The following is a 15,181-nucleotide window of genomic DNA, read 5'->3' as shown; positions in this document are numbered from 1 at the left end:
TAAAAATACGATCAATTATTCTTTAGAAGTAATTAAATTTAACTGTGCAATTTTGAAACTAAATTGAATTTTGTGAGTATTGCGTAAACAAGATGTAGATAAGTTTGGAGCTGCGCCAACTCGTCGCGCACATAATAACAGTTTATCAGTGCATTCTTCATAATAAAAGTTTCATTCCGTAGTCCTTCAATTTCAAAATTCTTGCTTGGATAAGTTTAACAATATCTAGGCTGCACCCAGTTAAAAGTTGGTGACCATGAAAATGAGAAGTAAATATAACTCGACATCGACACTTTACTACAACCACAGTCGAAAGCAATATCTCAAAACACTCGAACTATCCAATATGCATATAGGTATCTTTCTAGTTTCTACTATGTTTGTGTATCCCCGAAATGGTTATTATTGTAGTTTAATAGCGACAGCATTTAACGAAGACCTACAAGTACATTTTTGGCGTCCATAAAATTGAAAATGTCTACATTGATAGATAGAAGAGGCACTCGATGCAAACATGGTTTAAGGGATTAAGGACCGACCAACACTCTTGGACTAAGATTGAAAAAGCGATTCAAACAGAAACAGAAATTAGAAAAATGAAACTAAAAATCTCTATATTATATTTGATGTATACAACATTGAATTATGTCTTAATATCTATTTAATTCAAAAGATATATAAAAATAAAATAAAAATATTTACTAAAATACCTTTTAACTATTAAAAAAATGTTAAAATTTCAATCCCCATATTTAGAAATTTCAATCCCATATGTTCCTACTTCAATACTGAAAACCCTGGAATTGTTTCAAAATTAAAATTTTAATTCTAGTTTTTTACCACTAAACACAATAATGAGTTTTAATCACCAGTCTCAATTCCAATCTTTCGAAATAAACACTACCTTAAGCTCTAGCAAGCAATTGCAATTTACACCAATAATAAAAATGGGCAGGAAAAATATCATCCAACAACTTTTAAAAGTCATTCAGCCTCTAACGAGATAATGTCGCAAAACAAGTAGGCATCTCATAGCAGTGTAGGATATATAATAACGGCAGACTACTGATTTTGTACAAGGACATACTACATGGCAAATATTAACCGGTACTACGAAGTTAATATCACTGCTTCCTCAGAACTGCATGGCATCAGCATGATAGTTCTCCAATTCTTTATCAAGTTGCTCGGCTGACTTCTCAACTGCATCCTTTTTCCCACGACCTCGGACGCCGGCCCTGCCACGCCCCCGACCTCGACCTCGTCCATTCCCACTCCTTGGGGGGCCGCCACGATGTCCCCAACTGTAATATAGTAAACCAATAGAAACAAGGTATTCAGTAGCTAATATAATAAGCTTGAACAAAATTTAAACAAGTCAAAATTGGATTATGGAAAAAGGAAAATATAGCGAGGTACTTTTTGCTGATATGATTGCATATCAAAAGGCCATCCGTTATCAAATACACGCCTTCACTATGCAGTATCATATGATCAGAGAATAAAGAAAATCTAACACAAGCTTCTTCTCCAAACTCGAGAAAATGAACAAGTAAATAATAAACCCAACAGATATTAACATCTGTGGCAAAAACATCAAAATAAAACTATCATAAACATCCCATCTACATTTAATTGTAAACTGAAGGTTTAGAGACCAAGTTAGATCAAAAGCAATACCTAACTTTGCTTTGACAATGGTAGTAAAAGATAAATATAATGCCTATGAAGTTCATACACACATGCCATTGAGAAATCATAGTAATATCAACATAGTGCAATTGCCAATCTAACAGACTTACCCAGCACCAATGCCAGCACCACGATTAGGGACAGCAGGACCTCCACCTCGCCCTCCTCTTGGCCTGCAAACACTCTTAACATCAGCTCACAATTTGAAGTAGTACTTACTTTTCCATCAACACGGAAAGATATAGGCTTATATGTTTGAAGGATAGCGATATCAAGGGTTGAAATAGTAATTGACATTTTTCACAATTCCAGAATGAGAAAGGCATCATTAGTTGATTACACAAAAGATGCAGAGACATGGACATGGCCATATAGATGTGTCAAACACCTCTATTGCTAATTAATGTAACTTACGCCATCACAACAGTCCGTTTCCTCTGCCCATTAACTCCAGTGACATTCACACGAGCCGTTACAGGTAACTCTGCATTGGCACCAACAATCTCGATCTTCATAGGTTTTCCATCCAAAAGCACATTGTTATATCGTTTAAGAGCAGCAAATGCATCACTTCTTCTAGTATAAACAACTTCTGCAGAACCCTGTAAAGAAAAAGATAAATGAGAACTTCCAAAATGCTACTACATTCTAAAACTCATTTTGCAGAGATTAGACTTCGAAATCTGTTAGCATTCGGCAACCTCAAGGCTTCCAATTTGGAACAAATGAATCGAGAACTGTATTTTGTCAATCCACAAGTTCTTAAGAAATTAATTTAGCAGCCTACGTAACTTCAATTCTTCTGGATGTGTTAAGGTATATACTTCTCCGTTTTTCAATGAGATAGATTACCAAATAAAGGCATGCAATCAAATTTATACAACATTGTTGAACTTCAAAAGAAATGGCAAACCATGTTATTGCATAGTTAAACTGGGAAAGAAAAGATGTCACATTTTGTATATTGTAACCCATTCCCAAATGCCCAACAAATAGAATGGAACAAAAGGGAAAAAAAACAGTATCAACTTTTAAAATGAAAAATCTGATGCTTACACTTTGATGACCATTTTTGTCATAATGAACAGCATAGCGCTTCAACTCTCCAAGCTCGGCAAAAAGTTCCTGAGTTGCAAATCAAGTTTCAAGTGGATGTCCAGAGAAATTGGCTAGAAATAGAGGCTAAGGGAGCTTATGATATGATACGATATGATGCAATATGTACCCTTATGTCTTCATTGGTTACTCCATGGTCCAAGTTCGACACATACAACTTGGTGCCAACTTCAATTCCTTGTATGCCAGCAGCTCGAAGACTATCTTCAAATAAATCATGCTGCCATGGAAAAGGCCTGGCTCTGCGAATCGACTGGCCAAAGCAAAGAGAACACATTCCAGAGTGGCATAAGAACACATCAGATTATGACCACAAAAAAGACATTCACCATTCTTCAAGATTAGTCAGAGCAGGATAATCCCCAGAAAATAAACAAAACATGTTGTTCATGAAGTGGATCTGCCCATGGCAAAGTATTCAAAAAACATACCCATACTCAAGAATTTTCTAGGTAAAAAGACAGTAAACGGGGAGTAACAATTCAACCCACTGCATACAAACTGGTGCTACGCTACAACTGAGAACTCCAGTTCTGATGTTAAGCGAAAAGCTCCTTTTGCAAAATACCATGAAATTGGGAAGTAAACTGAACTCTTGCATCACCAACTTAGCAGTAGGATCCACCAAAACAGTCCATAGATACCAAGCAAACATTTAATCATCTCATCTAAATGAAATGGATTAGCATGGTTTAGAGAATTTAGCCCCGCTTATAGTTTATATCATTTTTGTGCTACAGGTAAGAACTCCATTTTGAAATTCAACTAATGAAGTTCATTCACATAATATGCCAGGAATAACCAAAGAACTCCTGCACACATCAGAGATCGTAGCAAAGCCCCCAAAATCAAAAGCAAAAACAACTCTTAGGTGCATATTAATTGTAACATGGTACTATGACAAGAGCATTGATGATGCAAAATGATCGAGCATGAGCTTCTCCATGGATCATATACTAAGTAGGAGTTCCTCTTGGTTTTGAGTTTCTATATTGCAGAATCCTCTCATAATTAGTTTTAATAGTATTCAGAATCTCAAGCACATGTATAAGGGTCCATGTTTTTGAGCTTGCCTTGGCGATAGCATAAGACGATGGCCGAGCATTAACCATTAGAGGACCTCTGCGACCAGCACCAGTCATTCTTCCAGCACTAACAGCACCAGTCATCATTCTTCTACCATTAACAGTACCATTCATTCTCCCACCACCAAGAGTCCCGCTTGCTCCACGGCCAGAACGGGCTCTACCACGTCCTCTAGCTCTCCCTCTGTTACTCCTGTTCTTTATTCTATCATCAAGTGACATGACTAAGGAAGATGCCATTGATCTTAATTCTTCCAGAAATGTCAACAAAGTAGGCCTGTTAAAAAGAAAGATGAAGCCAAGTTAGATATATAAAATATCACTACCCTAATGAGGAAAAAAATGTAAAATTTAACAACAAAGAATAAATAAACCAAGAAAAAGTTATGTTCCTAGAAGATTCGGTTATCCAATAGTCATTATCGTCAATTTCATAACCACATTTGAAACACATCTAGCTGTCAGACCCCACAAAAACTTCAATGATTATCTTTGCAAGAGAGCATTCTGTTAAAACTAGCCGAACAGTTCAGATAAGTCTCGGTTTCCATGGAAGACTGTCCTCATATTTTGAAATAGAGAGAAACAACGAATAATCTGCTAAAAGACAAACATTTTCCTATGTTTTCCGACAACACAAACGCACATGATTTTCCACAAATAATCCAGCTTCCGGCTAAACAACCGTATCAAAACCGTAACCTTAATAATACCAAATCAAAGCATTTCAGCACCGTATTTAGAATGCAATAGAAGAATAATAAGCAAATCAAGGCACGATACTAGTTCAGAATTCTAGCCTCCTCGAACAGACAAAAAAATGAACCAGATTAGAAACCGAAACCCTAATCTACTCACATGGCGCGCGGACACAATAATAACAAATTGAAGAGGGGAATTTTACCTGGAGATGAGAAGAGAAGTGAGGAATGTATACGAAGAACGCAACGGAGTGTATGGAGCGTAAATCTGTGAATAGTGAGAGAGGGAAAGAGAGGTTATGCGCGTGAGTGTGTGCTTTCTGGGGGGGGAAGATCTCGAATCGGAGGCAGTGAATAACAAGAGAGGCGAATTAGGGTTTCTAATGAAAGAGAGGGGAAGGATCCATGCTAATTGGTAATAATAGAGAAGGGGGTTGTAGGGTTTCCGCGATGCAGCACGCGAAACGAGTAACACTGCGATTTTGGTTTGGGTCTAATTTATCACTCTTATATATATATATATATATATATATATATATATATATATATATATATTAGCGTAATTGCTTGGCCCCTCGGAAAGGCGTTTTTTTTTTTTGGGTTGTCCAGTGCCCATTCAGGGGCCTCCTTGTCATTTTGCTTTTCTTAATGCAGTGTGCAACTGTGCTAAGTGCTAACAACGCAACTTTTATTTCCCCCTTGTTTGCATTTTTTTTCTTTTTTAATTGAGTAGTGCTAGGGAGCCAATGGCTTAAGTGTACAATGTGTACAATAGGCTAAATCTTTGGTTTATGAATCAAATGAACATCACTTATAAATCTTTGCTAGGGATACCCATCCGGATACCAAGGATAATAAACATCTCATATTATAAAAAGTTAATTTTGGGTTCACCAAGGTTCGAACCCTTGACCTTTTGGATCTAGAATTCTTATACCATATCCTGAAACCACTCATCCCAAAAGCATAACTTGACAAGACAATGTAACACTAATAATAATATCTCTAATACTTTCCAAACCTTCATTGTACACATTGTACGCTTAGGTCATTGGCTCCCTATACTTTCTCTTTTTAATTGGATGATTTCCGTCACATTACTTGTCTGTTGTGTCCTTGTTTTCCAGACATACTAGTGAATGATCCGTGCGATGCACAGAAAATATTTAATACTTGAATTAACAAAATACATCATTTATACATAATAGTGTATATCATAATCAAATAAAATTATACTTAAATGTCCTAATGTCAGTTAGGAGTGACAATGGACAGGGTTGGGTAGGGTTTAGATCCAATTCTAACTCTACCTGCAGGTTGAGATTTTTATATAAACTCAATTCTACTATATCCGCGGGTTGAGAATATCTCAACCCTAACCCTATCCGTTCTTAATCCGCGGATACCCGACCCTACCCGCGGGTTACAAAAAATATACAACATTATTATATAACTTGATGATAATTTAAAATAGAACTGATTTTTATGTAAAAAAAATATTAAATTATCAATTAATGATTTTCTTTTAATGGTTAAGGATCTTTTGCATTTAATGAGAGATCTTTAATTTAACATCCACTTAAAACATATTTTTATATAAATATATAACATAAACATATATAGAGTGCGGGTTGGTCGGATAGGGTTGAGGCTCAACCCGCACCCTACTCGACCCGCACGAGAACCCTACCCTACCCGCTGCGGATCGGGTTGGCAACCCTACCCGATCGGGTGGGATCGAATTGGGTACCCGGGTAGGGTACATATTGCCACCCCTAATGTCTGTCCTTAATTGAATTAAATTAATATATACAAATGTTTTAACATAAATAAAAAACTGAAAATTGTTTCTTGCATATTCATTACTAATGTAAAAAAATTTCTTCATGTCATGTTATATAACAAAAACATAATTTTATATATTTGCTCAACAATCAACAAAAAAATAGGTTTACCATTGGATAGAGTTACCTAATAACCTCCTATGAAACATTGAACCACCTAATAAAAATATCAAGACTTCAACTTAAAAATGTCATCTACAATTTACTAATCAATAATACTGAATGATACAAATAGAGATTTCTCTACACATAAAAAATTTAATGCTCCGAGTAATAGATTATGAAAAATCTCCCTATACACAAACATTCAAGGTAGAACTATCACTTAGTGAGCCATTGTTCTTTATTAAAACTCTCAAGCCCTTTTTAGACTTGACCCTAGACAAAGCAACATATAATTGACCATGCGTAAAAACAGGTTTGGGTAAGTATAACCCCATTATGCTTAGAGTTTGACCTTGAGATTTATTGATGGTCATTGCAAGGAAGAATATAAGAGGAAATTGTCTACGTTGGAACTTGAATGAAAGTGTTTCATTGTTAGGCACCATATTCATCCGTGGAATCAGAACTATTTTGCCACACTTGTCACCTGTCAAGATATTGCATTCAATGACATGATTACCTAATCTTCGAACCTGTAATCGAGTACCATTACAAAGTCCATTGCTTTGGTCTATATTCCTCAATAGCATAACAGGTACACCAACTTTGGGTTTCAACTGGTGGCTAGACAAGCCTGAGCAATTTATCGAATTCAACACATCAGTTGTGATAGCATCCATCTCATATTCCATGTTGCCCTCTTCAGCACACAATGAGTCTGAACTAAGATACACTTTTTCATCAGCATTAATGTATTGCATTATTGTATTGTTGACATCATGCACAACTTCGAGTGTAGGTGCTAGAATTGTGCGCTCCTTGAAGTAATCAATGTTATTCAAGTTCAACAATAAATTCGCATAGACAAATGTAACCAAATTCTGAAACCCATCATCAGTATCATTAATTAGAATGTCTTTAGAGATGACTACCTCAGACTCACCATCTGTTGAATCACCTGCCAACCCATCGCCAATTTGAATTAACCATTGTGCAAACTCTTTGAGATCATTATCAAAACAAACAAAATTAGCTGCTATATACCTAATCCAATTGGCAGGAATGGTGTATATGAATGAGAACATTAAATGCTTGGAAAAGTATGATACTTCAAAAATAGGACAATTGAAGAAGAATCATGTACTTGAATAAGAAAACATGAATAAGACGATGAAGGTGTAAAAGGTGAAACAGTGTAAACTTTGGTACTTTAATACAAAAAGGTAAGAAAAGACTGAAATTAAAAGTCTTAAAGATAGAAAAGTTAATATACATCAATAATAATCAATGTAAAAGAAGCATAGATTGCAACATTTTTTATTCTGCATAATAAGAATGGAAGAGTAGTTTTAAATTCAATATGCTACTGAACACCTAGGAAACAAATTAATGCAATCAGTTTCACTAATTTCTTTTTATAAAATGTTAAATGAAAAAAAAAATCTGCAGAAAATATGTATTACATAGTAAAAACCACTGTTAATCATGCAGAATGATCAAGTCCTATAATTACAATACATAAAAAATAATGGTTTAAATTCATTCCTATCATAGATAAAAAAGCGCATAAAATAGTATTATATAAAATGAGAGATACGGAATTATTCTCATATATTTCGTCTACACATGGAGTAAAATGAGAGATGTTTACATTAGAAGGGGTTTTGGGTACATCCTGATTGGCTAAATCTCCGAAAAAGGAATTCATGAGATGATTAGAAAATTCTAAAATCTGTATAAAAGACAAATCATTCTGAACAATGACAGGAACTTCGTTGGACAGTGTTGAAGGCATCGATAGCACATTTTCAGATGAAGGTTGATCTATTGATTCAATCATATCACCAGGAAGATCCATTGGAAATGCAGGGGATATATCAATTGAAGAAACGTATAAGCCCCCATCCATTAATCCAGATGTATGAGCAGTTGAATCCACATTATTTTCATGGACAAATAATTTTTTATTATCCAATAAAGACTTGAAGGGGACTACATAGTTAGAAACTACGTGCATGTTGTGGTCCATTGCTTGATCAATAAGAAATTTGTCACGACCAACATATTTCACCTTAAGCCAACCACCATGGTCAAGGCGATATCTCTCCAATAGTTGCTTGTAACCTTGAACTATGATAGCAGTTCGATCCCCTTTTTGAATTGTTATTTTGATCTCATCACCATTAGCATCGATTAACAACAAAGAGTTAGATATAACGTCCTTAAAGCTCCTACAGAACAATGCAGGGATCTCTTCAACGTCCTGAATTTGTATCATAACAAAAAGGAGAAATGATAATCAAAAGAAAATAACAGGGAGAAAAAAACAAAACTGAAAAATAAGTAAAACTATTTAAAAAATTAAAAGCATTATGCAAGATCAAGTGAAGGATAGAATATAACCATATCAGGATTAATTTTCAGAAAAGAAATAAGGAGCCTGAAAATAGTTGTCATACATCCTTGCTAGTTATGGAAAGAGGAAATGAACAGATGGAAAGAGAAAGTAATAACTTTAAGGAGAGCATTGGATATTTATTTAGGAGTAAGGATAATCAAATCATGCTCATCTCCTTGCATTAAATTGAAAACTGAAGAGCTATTATATTAAAGCAATATTCCACCCAATAAGCTAATATGCAGGAGGCATGCGGCATGATTCAATTACGATTATCAAAGAAAACAAAAAGGGTATATATTAAAGATACAGGTAGAAATGATTACAAAATATATCGTAAATGATAAATACACAAAGGCCATAAATGCATTAGGGAACAAAAGGATCTCAAAAGCATATAAAAAAAAGACAAACAAAAGTTGATAAGAAAGCAAATGAAATTAAACATGAAATGGATGAAGAGTTATTTTATTTAGAAGTACATAATAAAAAAAACATAGGAGAACGTTAGTACTTTAATAATTATATAGAAATATTTAGGATTTCATTAAAACCATGATTTATTAGTTATACTCTAATATTAGCCTCTACTAAAAAAAATATTGCTTCGATGTAATATTGATAATATGCATAGACAATACAACATAATGCATATTGAATTATAAATTTAATTATCTTTATAATAGTTAAAAGAATTAAATGTTAAACATGTATTATTTTTTATATACTAAAAAGATAAATTATAAAATATTAAAAATCATATCATAATTAGACAATTTCACACACGCTTAAAAATAAGATTATAGCAAGCGTGTGTGAAATTTAAGTGAAATTTAAAAAATGACTTAAAAATATTAGGGGTGCTGTAAAAATTTTATAGATTACTTATAATAGTTTTAGACAATTTGTTAAAGATTGCAACCATAATTATTACAATACTAAAATATGTATTTAACTTGTTCCATTTATTTAAATCTCGCAAAAAAAATTGTAAAATGTCACTGACCATACTAAAAATAAACACAAAGGCGTGGTATTCCATTTTATTAGTGATTAAATTCAAAATAAACCATCAATACTTGTGTCAATAATTACTTAATATATCAATAATGTACTTGTATATTCTATAAACTTTAGAAATAATATTGGTCTCTTATTAGATTTACAATGAAAGCGAATGATACAACAAATTTTAATTTGTATATATAGGCTACTTCTTAATGGATTGAAGTTGAGAAGCCTCTCAAAGTACTCTTTTGGGTAAGTGCTACTAAACTAAAACTGCAAAAAAATAAATAAATAAATAAATAGAATAAGTTGTCCTATCAAACCAAACCTATTATCCAAAAATACAGATGGTGAATAATTTTAATTTCTATAAATTGTTATAAACCAATTTAATAATATGATAATAAAAAATTTTTAAAGCCAAAATTATATCCTTCAAATAAAAAAAATGAAAATACAATATATAGGCAAATAAAAATTAGCACACAACTCTTTCAAAAACAAATAAAAAAGAATACGTAGATATATAGAGACAAATCAAAATTAGCACACAACTCTTTCAAGAACATTTTATCAATCACATGAGCAAGTTTTTTAAAAACTTTTTAATCCTAAATCATTTTAGAAACATAAATGGTCATTTTTTTTCTGTATTTTACTCCTGTAGTTAAGGAACATTAACATTAACATTTTCGACTTGGAAAAATAGAAGAGGGGAGAAGCAAATGCCAAAATACAATGAAAGCATGGAGTTATAAATAAATAAGAGTAATGGATATGATGTATGGGGTGAAATTCAAAATTTGAAAATCAACAAATAATTTGAAAAATATGTACGAAAAAAAGAAAAAATTAATTGAAATAAGGGAGACAATACAACAAATTATTAATGGTTAAAGAGAATAAGAGGAGGATTTGTTAGAAAGTATTAAAGACATTGAAGCTAATATTACCTTTTATATTACCTAATAATGATGCACAAGAAATGAAGGAAGAGAGACCACAGATGATACAACTCTTATAGAAAGTACCACAGTTAACCCACTCTTAAGCTCTTTCTTTCAAGACACGTTGGATTTCCACTACCTGACAACCCTCTCTTAATAGTTTAGTATTAGATATGTTGTGTTTGTTTGATGAGACACATACACTAATATATAGATACGATGGTACACATCCATCGTTTATTTGTTGAGACACGGAATTTTCAAGAATACGGTAATATCCAAACATACATAAAATACATGTATTTGGTGTCCTTAAAAAAAATGAGACACGGAGACACATTGATGAGACACAAATATTTACTCTTTTATCCTTAGTAATTTACTCTTGTCCTTATTCCATTGGTGATAATATAAGGATAAAATTGATATTTAGTTTATACTGTGTGTTTTGTCCAGTATCACCAAACACAATAAAAAAATTTGTGTATCTTTGTGTATATGTCTCTTTGTGTATTTCTGTCTGCGTCCATGTATTTAAAAGACAATAAATAAACGCAGCCATAGGTAGCGTTTATTTTGAGGTACTGAGACAGAGACTAAAAAATTGAGATTCAGTATTATGTTTGTTGGTTCAAAGATTGATACTAAAATTTTTGTCTCTATCTCCAAAATTTTAGTATTTCAATACTTCTAAAAAGTAGAGATTGAAACTTTAATAACATTTTATACCTAAAATACCCTCATTTCAATTAATTAATTCTAATTTTACCTTTGTCCAAATTAAATTAGAATTTTATTCTTGTTTCAATTTTTGTCTCCCATTTTGCACCAAACAGAATACTGAGATTTATTTTAATCTCTGTCTTTTAATCTCTGTCTCTTAGTCTCTGTCTCTTAGTCTCAGTCTTTCTGTCTCTGTCTCTCTACCAAACGTTACCATAGTGTATATTCAAACGTCATTAAATCGATAAAAAAATTTTAATAAAAAAATATTTTATATTTTAATATATTTGACAAATTTTTAATAATAAAAATAAAAGTACTAAAAAAATAAAAAATATCTTTTTTGAAAAGTTATAATTTATATTTTTTTTAAGTTTTTTTTTTAAAAAATATTTTTCATATAATAAATGAATAAAAAAGTACTTTTATCTTATTTTACCAAAATATAATTGATAGATAAAAAGATCATTTTATATGAAATATCAAAACAAAAAATTATTTTTTTCTTTTATAAAAAATCTTTTAAAAAAATATCATTTAATTTTTTTTTTTGAAAATGACCCCAAACAAACCCATAATAAAAAATGGCATACAGACATAGTAATGCTAATTGAAATTAAACATTTTTAGAAGATAAGTAGGTTTTGAAAACAATTGCTATAAGCTTGAAGGCTTCTAAAGAAAAAAAATAAATGAATTTTTGAAAAATTTTATAATAACTTAAAAATTCTTAAAAAATTATCATTTCTTTGAAAATTACAACAAAAATAATGTTGCAGTGGCTGCAAAAGGCCAAAATTTTAAATTTTTTTATAAAACGTACATTTTACGAAAGAAAAGTCAAAGGAAATAACACTCCCACTAAATAACATAAACAACACTAATTAATAATGATTAATGAGTAAAGTATCATTTTTGTCTCCAACATATGGGGTAAGTCTCAAATTTGTCGTTAACATTTAAAATGTCATATTTAATTATTTTCCTAGCGTTTTTAAATCGAATCAATGTTGTCCTACGGTCAACATGGCTAATATGTTGTTAACGCTGTTGCACAGGTGGAAGTTAGTATCCACTGTGACAGAGCGTTTGTATGTTGGAGGAAGGTGCTCAGAATTGGTGGCAGGAGCTATGTCATACCTTGCAGGTAGATTTAACAGATATCCCTTAGAACAGATTTAAGACAGAGTTTTACGAAAAATATTTCTTGCATGCAATTTGCACTGAAAAGGAGTTGGAGCTAATGTAGCTGAAGTAGAAGGATATGTATGTTACTGAGTATACCCGGGAATTCAATAACCTGTGCCGTTTCTCAAAAGCTTGTCAAGGAAATCCAGCCGATTATGAAGAGTGGATGTGTGCTCATCAGTATGAAAGAGGACTTAAGAGAGATATCTTCAACTATGTATATCCACAAAGACTAACGAGTTTCACTGAGTTAGTTAAGAAGAGCCAGTTCGCATAAGATTGCTCCATGAAGTAGGCGTTGCTACAGGAAGGTTATGGTGAGACTACTCCAGATGAGCCGCACAGGGCCGGACTGGAGATGTATTTCCGATGTGGGGCACCAGGGCACATGTCTAAGGATTGTCCGCAAGGAAGAGCCATAGGTGCGGGTTGGCCGCAACAGGATCGAGGTAAGTGTGATACTGGATACGTAGAACGGATTTGTTCTGTTCGGAGCTGGGACCCTCCTTTCGTTTAGGTTACATAACAGAATTGAGAAGTTTAGGACTCGAAATATTGGATGTAGTATTGAACTTGGATACGAACCAGGAGTTAAGGTGATGCGTGAGCATCTTTCCTATCTTTTCCTAGTGAATATGCATTCAAATTGTTGAGTTTACTAAAGAATTAAATATTTTTTAGCCACTATGGATACTACTTTGAGTCATGTGCAATTCTGTTTATTTTAGGTGGCATTCAGATGGATTTGATGGAGTTTTTGTAGAAAAAGAGAAGAAAGCGAATGATGCTGTACATGTCAACCCTGAACTCTCTGCACTCTAACATAAATAACTCGAGTTATAGAGGTCCAATTGACGTGATTTTAGTAGCGTTGGAAAGCTAACTTTCAGAGCTTTTCAACGATGTATAATAGTTCATACTTCTTCTCCAGCACTTCGGCAAGGGTGGCGCCTAACTTGGGATTCTCCAAGTTAGACATCAAGACAAACTTAATCCATCAAGTCAAGGCTGCATAGGTGGTGCCTAACTTGGGTTTTACCAAGTTAGGCGCCAGGACAAAGGAAAATCTTAAAAGGGACACTGCCAAGGTGGCACCTAACTTGAGGTTTCTCAAGTTAGGCGCCAAGTACAACAAATGCATTCACTTGGATTCGGCCACCTCCAAGTTAGGCGCCAAGTCCTCTAAGTTAGGCGCCAGCTATAGGAATCAAAGTGGTCTCCATTCATCAATTGAAGATGCATGAAGATCATCATTTAATTTTGATTAAACTTTTATTTCATTTATAAATAGGAAAAGATATTCTTTAGTTTTAGAAAATATATTTTACATTAATTAAGATTAGATATAAAAGGGAAAAGAATCAGCCCTTCGAGCTCATCTCTTCATTTCTCCCTCATTCCGCACTTTACAGTTTTACAGAATCCTTGTTTTCTCTCTGAACCATGAGCAACTAAACCTCCACTGTTAAGGTTAGGAGCTCTGTCTATTATATGGATTGGTACTATTATTTTTCTATTTTAATTCACGTACTGATTTCTATTTCAAGAATTGTTTTCGTTCTTTATCTTATGAATCTGGGTGGAACGAAAGTATGACCCTTGTCTAATTGAGTTCTTGTAAAACTTGAAAAAGCTCTTTACTTGAACAACAGCTTGAAAATAATTTCTCCTAAATTTCTAATTATCTGGACTTAACGGGATACGTGACATATAATCCTCTTATATTTGGGTAATTAGGGTTTCTATGGCATATAAACTAGAATTGAAATTAACCCTCTAATTGAAATCAAGTGACCAAGAAATTGGCGGTTGATGAAGGTTAGAGGAGACTAAGAAGGTATAAGGAATTAGGGTTTAGTCACATATAGTTTGCCATAAATTGAATCTTGCATGATTAAAATAGTTGGTAAGAAAAGTCAATTCGGAAGATAGATATCTCTGAAGCCTTAACTGTTTTCTCCATATATTTCACAAACCATTTACTGCTTGCTGTCTGATATTCTGAATTTACTGTTAATGTTTTTGAATTCTCAAAACACCATTTTCTGCTTGTCTAACTAAGTAAATCATTCAATCATTGTTGCTTAGTCCATCAATCCTCGTGGGATCGACCCTCATTCACTTGAGGTACTACTTGGTACGACCCGGTGCACTTACCGGTTAATTTGTGGGTTATAAATTTCGCACCAAGTTTTTGGCGCCGTTGTCGGGGATTGACTGTGATGGACAAATATTAGTTGTTTGATTGCTTAGATTAGGAATTTTAGTTTTTAATTTTATTTAATTTTGCTTTATAATTTTTGAAATTTTGGTGCTATTATTTTTTCTTAATTTCTGAATTAAGTTTGGTGTTACCTAGTTAGTTTTATTTTAA

General features: G+C 33.1%; 1 protein-coding gene across 1 annotated transcript; it reads right to left on the bottom strand.

Annotated features, from left to right (window-relative positions):
• Positions 1-961: 961 nt before the first annotated feature.
• On the bottom strand, positions 962-5,123 carry LOC112733714 (THO complex subunit 4D). Its single transcript, XM_025782757.3, has 7 exons — positions 4,798-5,123; positions 3,882-4,170; positions 2,918-3,061; positions 2,749-2,817; positions 2,107-2,294; positions 1,803-1,865; positions 962-1,304 (listed from the first exon to the last, which is right to left on the bottom strand). Exons 2-7 carry the CDS (start codon positions 4,131-4,133, stop codon positions 1,136-1,138), a joined length of 885 nt encoding a protein of 294 aa, XP_025638542.1. The 5' UTR covers positions 4,134-4,170; positions 4,798-5,123; the 3' UTR covers positions 962-1,135.
• Positions 5,124-15,181: the final 10,058 nt, after the last annotated feature.

The sequence above is a fragment of the Arachis hypogaea genome, chromosome 13 (assembly GCF_003086295.3).
Source record: "Arachis hypogaea cultivar Tifrunner chromosome 13, arahy.Tifrunner.gnm2.J5K5, whole genome shotgun sequence".
Taxonomy (NCBI): Eukaryota; Viridiplantae; Streptophyta; class Magnoliopsida; order Fabales; family Fabaceae; genus Arachis; species Arachis hypogaea.
Note: the sequence above shows the minus strand (reverse complement) of the source record. Positions and strands in the feature narration are given on the sequence as shown.